Source organism: Camelina sativa, chromosome 4 (genome assembly GCF_030686135.1).
Source record: "Camelina sativa cultivar CO46 ecotype springtype chromosome 4, ASM3068613v1".
NCBI lineage: Eukaryota > Viridiplantae > Streptophyta > Magnoliopsida > Brassicales > Brassicaceae > Camelina > Camelina sativa.
Genome location: NC_141883.1, coordinates 6,337,343 through 6,356,482, shown reverse-complemented (window position 1 = coordinate 6,356,482; position 19,140 = coordinate 6,337,343). Strand labels below are relative to the sequence as shown.

At 36.6% G+C, this 19,140-nt stretch overlaps 2 protein-coding genes across 3 annotated transcripts; one reads left to right on the top strand and one right to left on the bottom strand.

Moving 5' to 3' along the window:
• Nucleotides 1-13,420: 13,420 nt before the first annotated feature.
• LOC104783616 (uncharacterized) lies at nt 13,421-15,571 on the top strand. Its single transcript, XM_010508753.3, has one exon. The coding sequence runs from the start codon at nt 13,449-13,451 to the stop codon at nt 15,459-15,461; it is 2,013 nt and encodes a 670-aa protein (XP_010507055.1). The 5' UTR covers nt 13,421-13,448; the 3' UTR covers nt 15,462-15,571.
• A 359-nt stretch (nt 15,572-15,930) lies between these two features.
• Nucleotides 15,931-18,912, bottom strand: LOC104779987 (uncharacterized). Of its 2 annotated transcripts, none has more exons than XM_010504447.3 (14): nt 18,763-18,912; nt 18,551-18,662; nt 18,305-18,469; nt 18,089-18,193; nt 17,920-18,003; nt 17,728-17,843; nt 17,534-17,635; nt 17,343-17,456; nt 17,184-17,240; nt 17,013-17,079; nt 16,863-16,916; nt 16,685-16,759; nt 16,361-16,396; nt 15,931-16,222 (listed from the first exon to the last, which is right to left on the bottom strand). In XM_010504447.3, exons 2-14 carry the CDS (start codon nt 18,653-18,655, stop codon nt 16,106-16,108), a joined length of 1,197 nt encoding a protein of 398 aa, XP_010502749.1. In that variant the 5' UTR covers nt 18,656-18,662; nt 18,763-18,912; the 3' UTR covers nt 15,931-16,105. The 2 variants fall into 2 exon arrangements, with proteins under 2 accessions (XP_010502749.1, XP_087366125.1); XM_087509999.1 differs by having other exon boundaries at nt 17,728-17,836; nt 18,763-18,889.
• Nucleotides 18,913-19,140: the final 228 nt, after the last annotated feature.

The window sequence follows — 19,140 nt, the reverse complement described above, 5'->3', positions numbered from 1 at the left end:
ATATTTGGGACTCCCAGAGCAGTTTGGACGTAAAAAGGTAGAATTGTTTGAGTATATTGTACAACGAGTAAAAGAGAGAACAGAGGGATGGAACTACAAACACTTGTCTGCAGCAGGAAAATAAATTGTTATTAAAACAATAGCTATGGCGCTCCCAGTGTTTTCAATGAACTGCTTCCTTTTACCGATCACCATCTGCAATGAAATCACCAGTGTAGTCTCAAACTTTTGGTGGGGACATGATAATGGAAAAATAAAGATCCCATGGATTGCTTGGAAAAGAATGACGCTCCCAAAAAAGGAAGGAGGACAGGGTTTTAAAGATCTTCAAGCCTTCAATAAAGCACTATTGGCAAAACAGGTTGCGAGACTTCTCAACAATCCCTAGAGTCTTTTGGCTCGTCTCTACAAAGGTTTGTATTATCCGGATACTCCATTTCTACGGACGCAAATAGGACCTACTGAGTCCTATGGCTGGAAATCAGTTCAAGGAGGAAAAAAGCTACTGCAACAAGGATTACAGATCATAATTGGTAATGGGACTACTACACGTGTCTAGGATGATCCTTGGCTCCCCACCCTTCCACCAAGACCTGCCAATGGACCAATCCTTGATAGAGACATGATGGTTTCAGATCTATGGAAAGAGAATAAGAGAGAATGGGATCCAGTAATATTTGAAGGAGTTCTAAACCCTGAAGATCAACAATTTGCAAAACAATTGTATCTCTCGAAACATGCAGAAGACGACACTTATGATTGGGCCTATAATCACCATGGTCATTACACAGTTCGGTCAGGATATTGGGTTGCTACTCACTCTGAAATACAATATAATGCCATGATTCAACCACCCCCGGGTGCTGTAGACCTCAAAAAAGAAATATGGAAACTACCTATTACCCCGAAAGTACAACACTTCTTGTGGAGATGTTTGTCTGGAGCTTTGGCAACAACAGTACAACTCAGGACAATAAATATTCAAGCGGATCCGGTTTGTCAACGATGCTGTTATGGTGATGAAACTATTAACCATTTGCTTTTTACTTGTCAGTTTGCAGAAGCAGTATGGCGTTGTATCTTTGCTACGATGGGAAGGAATCTGATATTTACTGATAAATTAGAGGACAACATCCAAATGTTGATCAATCTCCAACAACAACAACACTCTTCATTCATAATACGCCATCTTCCCTTCTATCTGATGTGGCGTATTTGGAAATCACGTAATGACTTCATCTTCCGACAAATAAATCGCCATCCGGCCACAGAAGCGCAAAAAGGAGAACAAGAAATCAATGAATGGTTTGAAAACACAAAAATGCAACCAGATAACAACCAAGCTATGAATCACATACATAATCCTCCCACAAGAAGATCACCAAATCAGCAATGGAATCCTCCACCTGAAGGTTGGTTAAAATGCAATTTTGATAGCGGGTATGTACGAGGAAGGCCATATACAGGCACGGGCTGGATAATACGGGACAACTACGGAAATGTAATACGATCAGGATGTGCGAAACTGCAACAATCATATTCTGCCCTTCAAGCAGAGGCACTAGGTTTTCTTAACGCACTACAAGTGATTTGGGAACAAGGTTATAGATATGTATGGTTTGAAGGAGACAATCTGGAACTAACAAACATGATCAACAAACGACAAGATCATCACAAGCTTGGCCCATTGCTGGTTGACATACGTCATTGGATGACAAAGCTACCATACTCATCGTTGGGACATGTTACTCGGGAAGCAAATCGATCGGCTGATAAACTTTCTCATTTTGCCACAAAAATGATTCCATTATCACAAACTTTTGATGTAATACCTAGATGGTTACATGACTGTTTGTAATATACATTTTACATCAATAAAGTTAGATGTTTAAAAAAAAAAGAATTGGAACCGTCACCCACTGTTTTCTTCTTTGCTCCTTGTCGTAATTATCTCCCACAATCTTCTTTATTCATCTTATTTATCTTGCTTCTGAAAATTAGTTATGTATTTCAACCAAAATCCTCGAACTTTCCATCGATCTGTTAGAACAACCGACTCAAAAAACATAATTCAAAAATCGTGAAAAAGGTGCTTCTATGAATTGGATTGCTAAGTGCCTTTTAGATAACTAATTGAATAAGTTCTTTGTACATTAACCGAATGTAATTGCTTCTGTGAATTGGAATGCTAAGTGCCTTTTATTTTCTTCTGTGAATTGGAATGCTACCTGAATAAGAATTTTTAGATAACTAACTGAATGTACAAAGAACTTATCTGATTGTTATTTATCTCTGTAACAATCAATAATTCTCCTGGATTAGAAACACAATAATAAGTCAGTGCTAGGTGACCTGATAGACATCAGGTAAATTACATAAAGGAAAGCCTGGGAGGTTTCATCATCATACGAAGAACTCATATCTAACTTAGTTTAATAAGGTTTGTTTTCTAGAACCCTAACTTATGCAATCTAATATTCGATTATTTATTTCTCAAATATCTAATTAATATTAATTGACAGCTTTTATAATTATAGTATAAAACAATGAAAAACTTTATTATATTAAGATTTTGTTTCAGACGGAACACTGAATAAAAACATTAAAAACCTGAAAACATTATCAAGATGCTTCGGCGTCTCATTCTTAACGTAGAAGAACATGCTTCCTTGTATGAGTCGTAGAGCATACTGTTGTAAGTCCTCAATCCTCAAATCTGCTCACTTATTGGTCCCTTCAAATACATAATAAGGAGTTTGAAACATATGTTGCCTTCAATGTTACTTGAAATATATGTTGTCCTTCCATTTCCTGATTGTTCTTTGCCTCCTTTGAAAGATTTTCAGTTTCTGATTCTATGAAAAAACTAAGGAATCTCCTCAACACTTTTTGGCATGCAGCGTAGATTTGATCAGCAAATGATCCCCACAAAGTACATTGTAAACTTACATCAATGTGTTGAAAGCATAATATTTTATTAAATTAAATCTATTTCAACATTTGAGATACTAAATAGATATGTTTTGTACCTCTCATCCCTGAGTTCAATGTCAATCTTGTTTGTTGGCTTATTGTTGACATCTATTATCTCCATCTCACCAACGTTAATCACTTGACAAACAATGTCTGTGAAAATAGGAAAACCCTTTTGTGAAAAGACTTTAACTTGTAAAGAAATTTAAATATTTTTAATAATACTTCTACGCTTACCTTTTAGAAAGTTTGGATTGAGGTTTCCGGGTATGAATTGACCACTGGCAAAACTCAAGCCAAATTGTTCAACTGATGCTTGTGTGAAAAAAGATTTGATGAACGGTTCCCTGAAAATGACATAACAGTAGGTTAGTGTTATGAACATGAATTTTAAATTTGTATATGTCTTATTTGTGCATCAGCAAGTACCATGTCAAAGGTTTCACTAAACATTGTTGTATATGTCTTCTAGATATGACGAAGACTGACTTGCACTTTCCATGAAGTTTTGAGAAGACTAACATCTCGGAGAAAGACGTAGGAAGCAGCCGTTATTGCGAGGTATGTGTTTTAAAGCTTGTATTTGAGAAATGGTGAATGTGTGATGATTTGGTCAATGCGTTTCATTGAGGATATTTATAGGTGATTCATATATAAGTTTTTAGGTTAGAAACGATTAAATGATAGATTTCATGTGCAAGCACCAAATCTTTGATACTTGTAACAGAAAAAGTTTATTCGCATAGTTAGCATTGATTTAAAGGAAGTTTAGATTATTCTATACTAACATTTAGGGATTTTTTGAGATGACGATGTAGGGGTGGGCAAAAAAACCGAAATCCGAAAAACCGAACCGAACCGAACCAAACCGAAATAAATGGTTTGGTTTGGTTATGGTTAAGTCTAAAAATCCGTTTGATTTTTATTTTAATTAACCATTTGGTTTAGGTTTGGTCTGGTTAAAAATCGTAAAACCGAATGGTTTTTTTGGTATTTTATAAAAATTTAGAATAATTAGATATAATTAGTTTCTCCAACTTATAAATTTATATTGTATAACAATATCAGTAATTGTTTTCTTTATTGGGCTTATAGTTATTGATCTCCAAAGTTTTTTTTTTTTGGTTTTTGTTTCTGGTTTTCTTTTTCAATAGCCTTTATTTTTTAAAAGTTTAAATTTCAATTAAGTCTTTGGGTTTACAAAACTATATTTGGATTCTATTTTTTGGAATTATGTTTAGGTTTTACTTTTATGCTTATTTTTTAGTTATGTATCAACTATCTAGTTTTTAAAGTATGGAATAACGCGTTAAAAACCGGGACCAAACCGAAACCAAACCAAACCATTATACGTATGGTTTTTATATGGTTTCATTTTTGATAAAACCGAAAAAACCATAAACCGAAAAAACCGAACTGTAACCAAACCAAATTACATATAGTTTCTATATGGTTCAATTTTTATAAAACCAAAAAAAAACCGTAAACCGAAAAAACCAAAAAACCGAACGCCCACCCCTATGACGATGCACTAATATAGGAAAAATTGATTGAGTGATGATTATGGAAATTTGGTTAATTAGATGATTATGATTTGTTTAGAATTAAAATCGAGAATATTGTGGTGATTAAGGTATAAAGATCTTTTCGATTATTTAAATATTTTATAATGTTGGGCCGATTTTTTCGTTCAAACCTTATGTACAATTGCAGGCCTTATTGTTGTGGTTTTTCTAGAGGCCTTTGCAATTTCAGCGTAGCCCAACAAACACAATTCCGGGTTTCTTAAAAAGACGTGGATCCTCCCCTCAGACGTATCAAGTAATGTTGCATTATTCCGGGTTTCTAAAAAAAGACGCGGATCCTTCCCTAAATGGGTTGGGTAATATCGATTTGATTTTTACGGACAAATTTGCCCTTCCGAATTTTGAGAAACATTTTAGATTTGCTGGAATTGAGTGGCAATTTTAATACATATAGTGAGGATTTTGGACGTTTTAAAAAACGTACTCTTTTTTTAATTATAAGAAGATACGATGCATAAACATAAATTACATTGACACCATGAATAAACAGAAGTCAAGTAGTTCGACATAAGAAAAATTAAGCTAAAAGCAATTTTTATAATAACCATTTGTTTATTATCACATTTTATTTCTAAAAAATTTTCATGTTAGATAAATATTGTGAGCATAGTTTAAAATATTATGATAAGAAACAAGAGAGGACTAAACGAAACCCACTTGAATGTTTTTTATAATTAATCTCCATGGCATCATCGTCGACTTTTGACTTATTCCTTCGTTGATCTCGAGTGATACAATAAAAGAAGAATAATTTCTTGTTGATAGTTAAAGAAAAGGCAAAATAAGAAAATAAAGGATGTCGAAGTAAACAAACTAACATGGCAGACAAAACCTGAACGGAACCATATTAAATTAAACAAAGACTAACGACTTGCCAACTCGTTGTATACTATAGATTCTTTTTTTTGGGCAAACAAAGATTTCATTATAAAACTAAAAGAGAGAGTTATACTCCATCGTTGGAGCAATTGTTTAAAGCCATTAAGGCAGATTTAGCAATAGAGTCAGCTGCAACATTGTAGGCTCTTGAAATAAAATTAAAAGAGATAGAAGTAAAAGAGGAATTTAACAGAGCTATATCATGGAGGATTCCATTGAATTTTGTAGTACTATCCTTTGTGTTAATGAGTGTCATGAGGATTTTAGAATTCGAGAACACTGAGAGATTAATGGCGCCTAGCTTTTCTGCAGTCTTGGTGAGAGCACTGCGGACGGCGAGAACCTCTGCTACTAGGACAGAACCTACAAATTCTCTATTCGCAGAGAAGGATGATGACTGTTGGGACACCGGGTCTTTGATCACCCATCCCAATCCGCTTTGGCACGAAGAGGGTGACCACGCAGCATCAACGAAGCAGGAGAAAACCGAAGTGAGAGGTTCTCGAACTTGTGGTTGCAGAGTGATCCCTAATGGTTTGGAGATCTTGGTTTGAGCTTCATACCAGAGTTTGGCTTCCCTGATGGCCTTGGTAGTTGTTTCTATTTCGGTGATTAAACGATCCTCGAACACCAAACAGTTTCATGCTTTCCACAAATGCCAAAGAATCCAAGGGAAGATAGGAGTGGATGCAATACCTGTTGGAGGAAGGTTCTGCATTAGACCTGCAGATTTTATAAACGGACAAATGGAGGCTGGGAGGTTGTCGGTAGGTTTCTTCAGGCCTGGGGTCAGATCCCATACTTTCGCCGCATAAGGGCAGAGGAGAAAGATATGTAGTTCATCCTCAGGTGCTCCGCATCTTTTACAAGAGTTAGTAGACCCCATGCCTCGTTTTGCTAAGTTAGAACCTAACGCAAGGGCGTGGTTAGCCACTTTCCACAGGAAGCTTTTTAGTTTTGGTGCAGTCTGTTTATTCCAGATATTGCTTTGCCAAGCAGGATGCCTCTCCACCCGTGGGAGGCAGACGATGGATTTGATGAGGCTTCCATGAAGTTGGTGGAGTGACAATATTTGCCCAGTAAGACTCTCGCTAGAAGGGATGTCGGTTCTTTCAAGATTCTCTAACTGATCTTGGCCAAGAGGGAATCATTGAAAGCTTCTAGATCACGGAAGCCAAGTCCTCTGGCAGATTTAGGTCGAGTCAGTTTGTTCCAAGCAACCCAACACATCTTCTTCTTATCGTGTTTGTCGTCCCACCAGAACCGAGTGGAACCGACTGAATTTGCTTGCAGAGTGAGCTTGGGAGTTTAAAGCAGGACATCACGTATAAGGGCATGGCTGCGAGTACAGACTTTAAGAGAACTTGTTTCCCTGCTCCCGAGAGAAACTTAGTGGACCAACTGTGAGTTTTCTGTCTAACCTTATCTACAATAGAGGAGAAAATGTCTCTTTTTTTCCTTCCAAAATGTTCTGGAAGGCCGAGGTACTTGCCTATACCACCTTCAGCGTCAATATGCAAAGCTGCTGACTCTTGTCTTGCATTCTGGGGAAGTTTTAGCTGAGAAGGTGATAGACGATTTCATGCGATTGATGCACTGACCAGAAGCTTTTTCATAGGACTCAAGAATATGAGTAAGGGCTGCACAGCAGGTGGTAGTTGATTTGCAGAAAAACATTGTGTCGTCTGCGAAGAGGAGATGATTGACTAAAGGACTTGCTCTTGCTACTCTGATCCCTGGAAGGGTGCCCTTTGTTTGAGCCTTAGTGCATAATCCTGAAAGAACCTCTGTGCATAGAATGAATAAGTAAGAAGACAGTGGATCTCCCTGTCGAATGCCGCGTGAGGGGATCACTTTTCCTTGTGGGATGCCATTGACAAGGAAAGAATAAGAAAGAGAGGTAACATACTCCATGATCCAGGTGATCCAAGTCTCGTGGAAGCCAAAACGTTTTAGCACAGCTTTTAGAAAACTCCACTCGATGCGGTCGTAGGCCTTGCTCATATCAGTTTTGACCGCCATGGAGCAATATTTCTTAGCCTCCGAGGTCCGGAGGAAGTGGAGAATTTCATGCGTAATTAATACGTTATCGGATATAGCTCTATTAGGAACAAAGGCCGACTGATGGATGGATATAAGTTTGGGGAGCAGAGGTTGGAGTCTCCCTGTGATTATCTTCGCTATGATCTTATAATGGGTATTACACAGAGCTATAGGCCGATAGTCACTTACTTTCCTTGGGGCTGTGCCTTCGGGGATCAACCGTATGTGAGTTTCATTCTGTCTTGGATCGAGAAAGCTTGATTCAAAAAAAGATCGAACATCTTAGGACACATCCTTCCCTATGAAATCCCAATACGCTTTGTAAAAACTTGATGAGAACACGTCGGGTCCGGGAGCTTTGCTTGGATTTATAGAGAAAGCAGCTTCTTTGATTTCCTTCTCATCTGGGATTGTTATCAGCTTTGCATGATCTCGGTTGTAATCTTTGGTTGAAGGGCTTGTTCAACAATGCCAAGGTCCTCATTCGATTTGGAGGTAAAAATATTTTGAAAGTACTCTGCAATGACTGTCGCGATTTGATCTTCTTCATGCACCTCTGTTCCTTGTTCGTCTTCAATGATTGAGAAGGAGTTCAGAGCGCGTCTGCTTCTAGTGATAGCATGGAAGTAAGCGGTATTATGGTCCCCGCTTTGGAGCCATTGGATACGGCTTCTTTGAAGCCAGAAGCTTTCCTCCTCTTTGTATGCTTTGTCAAGGGACTCAGTGTAGCGAGAGATTTCCTCCGGGTTTGGTGTAGTAGCTGAAAGAGCTTTCTCAAGCTCTTCTTGAAACCCTTATATAGCTTTGCCACTATTGAACTGTTGCACTTTTGTCCAGGAAATGATCTTTCTGCGACATAGGTTGAGCCTTGTTAACACAGAGTCCTCCTGGGAGAGATTCCAGGTTTTCTTGATAAGGTCGGTGACCTCTGCTTTTTCAGTTAGTCTTCTATCAAACCGAAACACGCCTCGTTTTTTATCTTTCAAGACATTGAAATAAGTCACTAAAGGACGGTGGTCTGAGCCCTCAAAGCGGAGGTAATGACATCGACCTGCAGGATAAGTTTCAGACCAAGGACAGTTTGCTAAGGATCTGTCTAGTCGAGCTTTGAAAAAGTGGCTGTATCTTGTTCCTCTCCAAGATAGTGGGCATCCTGAATGTTTGAGATCCCACAAACCACTCTGTGACACAAAATTACGAAAGTTGAGGAAAGATCCTTCCCATCGTGCAGGGCCTCCTTGTTTTTCTGAGTTGTCCAATATGTCGTTGAAATCTCCTGTGAGGAGCCACGGGGAGGATCGGAGGGACCCCATTCCAGTCATTTGGCTCCAGAAGCCAGCTCTATTCTCCATATTAAGAGGACCATAGATGAAGGTGATGAAAGAGGAGATTCCTTTGTACTTGATTTCAGTATCAATCATGTTCACTGAAGAGTGTACAATTGTGACTTCGACTGAGTCTTTCAAGAGAAGGGCTAAACCACCACTCAAACCAATGGGGGAACCGTGAATTTAGAGGAAAAACCCATCCAATCAAATTTTTCAGAAATATATTCATCAGGATTTTTAGTCTCCATTAGGAACATTATATCAGGAGAAATTGTTTTATGAATCTCTCTATAACGTCGAACTGTGAAGGGGTTCCTAAGCCCTTGGCAGTTCCAGCTCATCACTACTAAGGAAAAGGATTTGGTGGGGATTGAAAATCCACCACCTCATTGTTTGAATGTTGGAAAAGCTGCACTGCAGGGTAGGTTCCTGTTGCCCGAGTGCTTGGACCAGGAATGTCTGAAGAGACTGTATCGCCTTGCCCTTTCTTCACACATCTTCGCTTGTTTGGTTGGTTGGCAGCGGTTATGGTTTTGAGCTTCCTGGACTTGACTCCTTGTAGTGGACTTCTAGCTCCTCTGCTTTTTATTGGAACACGGGGAACCTTCCTTTTGGGAGCAGCTTTTGGTGCAACTGGTTTTCTCCCCGGTTTTCTACCTCTAGTGGTAGTCACGAAAGGTGGTGAAGGTCCCAACCGTAGGGATGTGTGAATCCTTTCTTCATGGTATACTATAGATTCATCAACGTCAATATCTTATATAATACAAGGTTTCACTTAACTTTCTCTCTCAAACTGACATGTGACACTTTTTTTATTCGATACCTGTTCTTTATTATTTTTTTTGGTGAACGTTTTGGTTTTTAACGTCCTACTTTCTATTAATTGGTTAACGTTCTATTGTTCTAAAACTTACACTAATGTATATGGGCCTATGAATGAATATAATGCTAACAATGGCCATATATATTCTTGATAATTTCAAAATTAGAGCATAGTTAATATTGTTTAAGATTTGATGTTCTTCATCGTCAATTAAATAAACAGAAAAGCTAAATATTGTTTTAGTAACATCTCATTATCCCTTTTAAATCCCAACTAGATTAGGACTCGAGCTATAGTACGGATTGAAATTCATTTTTCTTATATAATATGACAAGGTTTCACTTAATTTCCTCTCTCAAACTGACATGTGGCACTTTTTTATTCGACACCTGTTCTCTATTACCTTCTTTGGTGAACGTTTTGTTTTTAACGTCCTACTTTCTATTAATTGGTTAACGTTCTAGTGTTCTTAAACTTAAGACCAATGTATATGGGCCTATGAATGAATATAATGCTAACAATGGGCCATATGTATTCTTGACAATTTCAAAATTAGAGCATGGTTAATACTGTTTAAGATTTGATGTTCTTCATCGTCAATTCAATAAACTGTGGAAAGCTAAATATTGTTTTAGTAACATCCCATTATCGCCTTTAAATCCCAACTAGATTAGGACCGTGCTAAAGTACGGGTTGAAATTCTTTTTATTTATATTATAATTTTAGAATAAAATATAATCTATATGAATGTTTTTAAAAAAGTATTTTTGGATAAAATACTATGCAATAAAATCATATGCTAAATATGATGGCTTAAAAAATAACTATTTTGTAAGTTTTATATTGTTAATTTGGTAATTGTGTGTATAAAAAATGGTTATGTTTGTTTTTATTTTAATTTTTGAACATGTTTGGTGAAAGCTTTTTTAATATGACCCGTGCTTAAATAAGATTTTATTTTCAGTTGCACAATAAGATCTCAGAAATCACGATTAAGTGTGATAAATTGTCAAGATTTTATTCATTTTTACGCCTAAGAATATTTTTTTATGTCTAACAGTATATATTTTGTAACAATACATGGAATAATAAAGATTTTATTTAGGAAATTGTATAAATCATTGGAATATTCTCTTTAAGAATATTCTTTGGGATATTCGTGAGTGTATTCAAATAGTGCATGGATTAACCAATTAATCTATAACGTTTTTTTGTAATAAACCTATATTTAATCTATAACCTATTTTGTAACCAACTTATAAAAATTATATAGTCTACAAAAAAAGTTGTGTACTTCCGTTTTATTATATATAGGATAAATTAGCTTACATTAATATCAAAAAATAAATTTCAATGTTTAGTCATAAATTTCTATTACAACCTCTTATTTCTCTTCATCTAAAATTCTATATTGTCCTATTAATTTTAAACGGCCAAATTCTGCTACTGTAATGGCTGACTGGCTGGTTCCTTAATATGTATATTTCATTTTTGGAGAAGGCTTTGAGGCAGAGTGATCGAAACTGAGACTAAGAGAGAAGTTGAGTTATAAAACTTTCTACCAAGGCATGTTGATTGAGAAGTTGTCATGGGAAGAAAAGTTCAGTGAAAGGGTTTTAAAGAGATTTTACTAGAAGAAAAAAAGCTTGGCTCATGGTGGTGATGTGAAGAATTTTCAAGTGGAGTCAGAGTAACACTTTGGAAAAGAAATAGTTGTTCTGTATGTGGTATTTAGTTGTTCATCTAAAATTCTATATCGTCCCATTAATTTTAAACGGCCAAATTCTGCTACTATAATGGCTGACTGGCTGGTTCCCTAACATGTATATTTCATGTGATTGTATTCTATTTCGTACTCAAACTATTCTTATGATTCGAGGAAAGTTCTAAAGTCTCTGAAGCATTTTTCCTTTAGATCACATAAATGATATGCTCATTGATTTTTAAATGAAAATGGAGGATTTAAGATCTGAGACAAGGAACTAAAGTTTATGCAAGCATGTAAAGTAGTAGTCGACTGGTGGTTAGGTGGCGGAGAAAACCTTTACGGAATGACCAAACAATCAAATAAAAAATTTAGTTACTCTTATTTTCTCATTTAAGCTTTTTTCTATTGCCATATTGACTAAGGTGTAATAACATTTTCTGTTTTATCTCAACGAGTTCTAAAGGTTAATTACGCGGTATGGAGACACCATGAGCCTACGTGCATGTACACTACGACATATTCATAAAGTCAAAGGTATCCATCACATTTTCCCTTGATAGGAAAGACTTCTTTCCATCCTACAATTTCGCAGCTATTTACTAGAGTCACGGTGATATCTATCAATAATGAACAATGCAACTTAGCCTAAGATATATATCATACAACGGTATAATTGTTTTAGAAAATGATTTTTTGAGTTTAAAATTCTTGGAATTTTAGAGATGTTGTGCTAAGTTTGGAAAAAAAATTATTTTTGTGCTATTTTTGAGAATCTCCCTTAATTTAATTATACATTCTTTTATTTATATATTATCCTAACTTGGATATTTATTAAGATTACTACATATAGGGAGACCTAAAGCTTAAAATAGATGATCAGATCCCTATTATATATATGTCGAAGGAAGACATTAGAAGAAACAACGTTAGACGAGGTGATTTGTAATTGATTTCAGTTAACTTGTGATATGGGACTTCAATTTCAACTTTCGCTTATGTCTTCACGTAACAACAAAATAAAGATGATGATGATTTGCCTTAAACAATGTTGAAGTGAATAAAATCACCAAAAGGTGATCTTTATTTTATTTTATTTTTGGTTTAAAGCCATTGAATAGGCTTTGAAGTTTGAAGGATTCATATCATTTTACGTCTTGTGTTGACAGAACAAGAAAGGTGTTTTTGATGTTAGGGGTTACCAACAGTTAAAAGGGAAATAAATCACATATTATCTAAATCTGAGAATGAAAAATGTGCAGCATTAAAGAATATAATATCTATTTTATATTTCTAAATTGCATCATCTTTAATAAAAGATTACTCATAGGATAAATTCAAAACTCAAAAATGATGGTAGATCTCGGCTCTTTCTGTAAGACCACAACGGAAAATACAAATTATTGTGGACTCAGATCTAAACTTCATCATCTTTTTGTGATTACAAGTTATTGTCGTATTTTGAAAGTGACATGTATTAATATGACTATATGAGTCTATAATCTTTAGTTGACCGATTACGTCTTGACCCAACAAAAAATACAAAGACGATGATCATTTGTCCATACAGCTTACATCAAGCATGTTACTATTCCTGAAGTTGTTTAAATATTAATTGACCATTTTAATGTTAAATATTATTTCAATGTTTACAAATACATTATATAAATCATCTATTTTATAATCACAAAATTCGCCATGAATATGAATGTATTGTAAAGTGGTTACATCGCAAAACAACATGTCCTAGAAGAAAATCAGTCTAAGATTTTAAACATTTGTTATTCAAAAAAGTAAACATAATTAATAAAATCCATTATACATGAGGGTGTAGTTTAATTACTTAAGATACATACTCTTCCCCCAAAAATTTATATCATTTTTATCAATAAAAAAAATCCAATTAAGAAAGCAAAATACAGAAAGATGAAAAATCTAACAGTAAAAAAAATTGCCAATGAAACAAATATGAAGATAAGCCCTAGTTAATTTATATTATCATGTTGCAACTAGCACTGATATAATATTACACAAAAACCGAAGTCGGACAAAGTACTATTACCGAACATTGATTTGCACTCACTCCACCTCAGTTGCTATCCACAACCGCCATGAGTTCCAGGTTAGAAGGACACGATCATCGTGTATCCTACTTTTACAATGGTGATCGTTTGGATTGCGATGCTTGCGATCGATTGCACGATGGTCGCTACTCATGCGGCGAATGCAAGTTTAATATCCACTCCAAATGTGCGTTTGTGTTGAAGACAAAAGAGATACGTGACCACCCTTCTCATGATGGACACTCTCTCAAGCTTCTCACCACGGGGGTTCCTGATCACACTGACCCAAAATGCCATCTATGCGGTAAAAACACCAAGCGTCTTCTTTATCATTGCTTTGATTGCAAACTCAGTTTGGACATTGGTTGCATAGTTGATCACATAAATTCTCCATTCCATTTTTATATGCCGTGGCACCACCATCCTCTACAATTATGTTATTTTAGATCATTACGTATATGCTACTTTTGTAACGAATCTGGCGGACAAGGCTATCTCTGCCTTCGATGCGGGTTGGTGATTCATGAGCAATGTGTCTCCGTATTTGACTTACCAGAGATCACTCACCCTTCTCATGTCAGACACCCTCTTAAGCTTCTCACCAATGGAGCTCCAAGTTACACAAAGTCAACATGTCATATATGTGGTGAAGACATTGGGAATTTACTTTATCATTGTGATAATTGTAAGTTCAGCTTGGATATGGGTTGTGCGATTAGAAAACCCCTACCAGTTGCTCTTCCAAATTTGAAGGTCCATGAGCATACACTCACACTCATGCCAAAATTTATCTCCTTTGTTTGTGATGCTTGTGGGACGGATGGTGAAGACGTTCCTTACGTCTGTGTTCAATGTGATTTCATGATCTTCCATCAATACTGTACTCGTTTGCCACGTGTCATTCATGTTAATCACCATGACCACCGAGTTTCCTTCAAAAATCCTCTTGGTCCTGGAAAATGGAGATGTGGAGTTTGCTGGGAAGAGATTGATTGGTCATACGGAGCTTACTCTTGTTCTATTTGTCCTAATTATGCTATTCATTCGCTATGTGCAACAAGGAATGATGTGTGGGATGGGGAAGACCTTGATGAAGTACCTGAAGAAGTTGAAGATATTGAGCCATTCAAGAGGAATGATGATAACACAATCACACATTTCACTCATGAACATAACCTCATGAGCCTCAGCAAAGACAGTGAAGAAAGCAGCTTCTGTGTAGCATGTGTTCATCCCATCGGTTCTTACACGTTCTACAAGTGTTCAGAGTCAGATTGCAGTTTCATTCTCCATGAAACGTGTGCTAATCTTTCTAAAAAGAAGCGACATTTTCTGAGCCCAAAACCTCTCCATCTTGGTCTACTCAGTAACAATAGTGATTACCAAAGAAATTGTAGCGCTTGTCTTCTAGTTTGCTGTGGGGGAATCGTTTATGATGGGATGTTTGACTTACTATGCAGTTCCATTTCAGTGCCTTTTATCCATGGAAGTCATCCTCATCCTTTATTCTACCTTAAACTAGTAGGCGGTCACTTTAAAACTTGCCAGGGCTGTGGCATCAAGAATAATAAAGTCGTCCTATGTTGTGTCAAATGCAATTTTTTTTTGGATTTTCGTTGCGCCACTCTGCCATTAACAGTAAGTCTAGCCAGGTATGATGATCATTCACTCACTCTTTGTTACGGTGAAAAGGCAAGTGACAAGTATTGGTGTGATATTTGCGAAAGAGTAACAAATTCAGAGACTTGGTACTATACTTGCAAAGATTGTGGTGTCACTTTACATATATTATGTGTACTTGGGGATATCAGGTATGCGAAACCAGGAGGAAAGATTTGTAAGGGGGTTGAACTGCTACCTAACAATAGATCTACACGACCAATTTGCAATAGCTGTCATTTTCGTTGCCAAGGTACCTTCATTGTTACAGTTTTTGACAAAGTCAAAGATTCTGGCAAGGTCGAGTTCTACTGTTCTTCTTCTTGTTTCGAAACTCGCCCGCTCCCGCTTATTTATCTGCCAGAGTATGATACCATATGTCCTCTTGGTTCTGTTGTTTAATTTTTCTTTTCTTTTATAAGTTTGAACTGATCGTTGTTGTAAATACTCAAAAAAATATTAGTCTACCTGTAATTTACAGTACAATAATCTACATATGAATCATACGATCATGAGCATCTCTCCATGCCTCGATGTAGCTTCGGCTAATGGTATACGTGAAGTAAGTTAACAGATAACACTCATACGTTCACATAAGTCAAGTAGTACGACATAAGACAAATTAAGCTAACTTTCCTAACATTATTACCATTCCATTTTCTTACAGCCCACAATAACTTTGTACCATGTTATTATTTAATCTAAAACACTGAAACTTCTAGCAAAAGTGAAACTGAGAATATGATTTAACAGATATATTCCATAGCTCAACTGTAAAACCTGACAAAAGTGAAAAGTTAAAACTGTTTACCTCTAACTCTACTCTCCCCCGGAATTCTCATCAGTGATTATGATTTACCAGAGTGAGAACTGAGAAACAAAACGACACTAATCATATATGTTAATGAATGTGCTTACAATTTTCTTCTCTCCACTATACTATTCTCTTCCATAAACATGAAATCACAGCACCGCTCCGATAACAAAATTAACAAAGAGAGGGGAAGTCGGAGTGAGAGACTATTATTTTCCTCAATATAACTATATTACCCGTGAGGCCGTGAAGAAGCATTGTTGTGAGCCGATGCTTCAAGATAAGTTTTTTCTGCATCATCCAATCTGTCTTGAAACATTGTCCACTCTCTCCTACATCTCTCTCTCACCTGAAAACACGAATGAAGATACGAGGCATATACAGTTATAAACACAAGAGAATCCCAACCTATAACGGATAGTAACAAGGATGAAAAAAAGACTAGGGGATTTGTTGTATTATGCATTCTAATTGCATCGGTATTTACCCCTTCCCATGGTTGTTTCCCACGCTCTGGTTGTCCCTGTCAAGATTTCAGAAGCACAAAGAATAAACAGGATGATTAGCAATCCTGTTTTATGCATTTACAACACAGGCTAATGTAGTGAATATACAATTCAGAATGGGAATGCGTTATACCGCATCAAAATATAATTTTAAACTTTCTTATAATTAACATCTGTGTAGGCTTTGAGCTTGAGAAGTGTGACTATATGATAAACACAACTACTATATTTTCAACAGAGTTCTGTAATATAATTTCCAAAGGCAGTCCACAAAATTATAGACAAATATGGATTTGAAAGCATACTTGATTTCCTAGTGATGGAACACCTTGATGAATAATCCATTGAGAATCTACAACTCCAATTCTCTCGTGTGCATTCTGTTAAGGCAAGTAAGATTAATGAGGATATAATATACGAGTGTACAGAATCCATGAGAGAGGGATCTAGATGCGTCTGTCCAAAGGAAGTTAAGTTGCAGACCTGAACACATTTCCGAACGGCAAAGTCTAGACCCCATCCATGAACCAAATCGTTCTGCGGGTTACAAGGTAACAATTAGAATATGCTTAAGACAGTGATTTTTGAGTCACTTAAAAGAGAGAAGAATAGTATTTTGGTTCTATTACATACCTGAATCATATGCCACACACAGCGCCATGCATTGCGTGAGAAAACAGGAGCCATAATCTCCACAAATCTGATTTTGGTTTCAATAGCAAGATTGATGAGACTATTTACTTTCTGGGTAAATCCCTTTTGCTAAGTTCATTTATATTGAAATACATAAGTAAAGTTGCATACGCTGCACAAGGGGGTAAGTTGGGATCAGAGCACCAACCATTCCTCTCCTCAGCATGCCTGCAAGAACATATGAGAAGAGATATGGTGTAAGTGTCGACCACTGTATATGATTAATCAAAGCGGTGGTAAGGAATCAATTTAGAAACTTCTTATTCTAACTTGTGGACTTCAGTGTCGTCTCTCTTCTTTGTCATCTCCCATGTAAGCCCTTCATATGGCTCTAACCCAGGCTGTGAGATTTCCAAACCATGTTTCTTCACCACTGCCAAATATCTGTCAAAGCTATTTAGTCTTCATAACTTGGAATGGCTATTAAAAGGAAGTCCAAGCTTCAAAAAAAAAAAAAATACTTCTCCGAATCAAAGTGTTCCACGCCAAGATCCTCGTCCCATATGAAGATATACTCATAGGGGGCAACTATGTCCGGGTGAAGGAACCGCTTGGCGTACCACCTTCAGCGAAAATTCATAGATATTTTTTAAGTAAACCTTTCACTACATAGGATAGGAGGAAGATTGGTGTTTCTGCGTAGTTAGCCACTAACCATTTAGTTTGTTTCCGAATGCTCACATGAATAGCTCGCTTGGACCAATCAAACACTTCCCATTCACTAGCCCGGCCATCATAGTGAAACAGCATTATAGAGAAGTTATCTGAGAACTGAGAAACGCAAAGTCATGAAATGAGAAAAAAGATGGAAAGAAGAAGAAGAACAAGTAAAGGGGAGGCAGGGTACCTTCTTCAACACAGTGTCTATATTTTTCCTCTGATCATAACCAACCGTAAATGTAACTAGATACCTCTGCTTGGTTGTTAAATCCTAGCATCATCATGACATGCAAACAAAAATGTGACATGATTTTGAAACCATTCATTCTCTAATAAAGAAAAAGCCAGTAGATTACCTCACTAGGGTCACCCCACAACCGACGGAGGTATAAATCTGATTCAGGAGTGACTATATCTGGAGGTAGCCTCTCAGCACCACGGGGGTTAGTAGGAACCCATATCTACAATACCTCGAAAAATGTTCTAATTATCATAAACTTAATTTATTTAAAAACATTATATATAAAAAAAAAAAAAAAGCAGTGAAACAGAGAGAATGAATCACACAAAACCTTAGTGTCATTGTAGTTAAAGGGAGGGTCAGGGATGTCCTTCTTGAGTTGGAGGCCTTTTGTAGAAGACCAAGAACCAAATAGTCTTTGTCTTGATATGTCAGAGTATTTATCCTCAATGTATGCAAGATCAATCGAAGGGAACAATGTGGATGGAAGATTCATCTAACCCAATTATCAAAAAGATCACAAATAATGACATAATCCAGCAAAGGTGAAGATTTGTATATGATGAATCAATGTTACCTTAGTTAAGGTCAAGGTTGGAAAAGTAATACCCAAAAGGAAACCAACAATAACCCCGAAAAGGGATGTTAGTAGAAGCCTCATCATGTGACTGGGTCTTCTCATGTTTCCACTGTACACGATTTGATAAGAGAATTGTATACGATTTGAAAAGTTTCGTAGACGAAATTCATATAGATAAATATAATTCGGCCAAAATCGCCGATTAAGACCTTAGAATTTGCTGTGGGTCGATAGGGATTTTGCTTGAATCGGGTGCAGAATCGGAGGGGAGATTGAAAAACCAAGAAGAAGAGAGAAAGAATGTTGGAAGATGCAAATATTCAAAGAGCCAAGCTCGAAGGAAGAGAAGAAGAAAATCCTTGATCAGAAAAGAAGTTCAAGTTACAGTATTTTGAAAATAAAGGGTAAGGCCCAAAGATAGAAAGCCCAATAAGCAAACCAAGTCGTGACTCATGAGGTTGCCAACACCACAGAACACATGTCGGGGTGGGGGGAGATGGAATCGTGAAGATACGTCGTAGACACGTTGATGTCAGTCATAACTCATAACCGATCTGGTTGTCAACCCGAAGGAGCTCTAAGTCCAC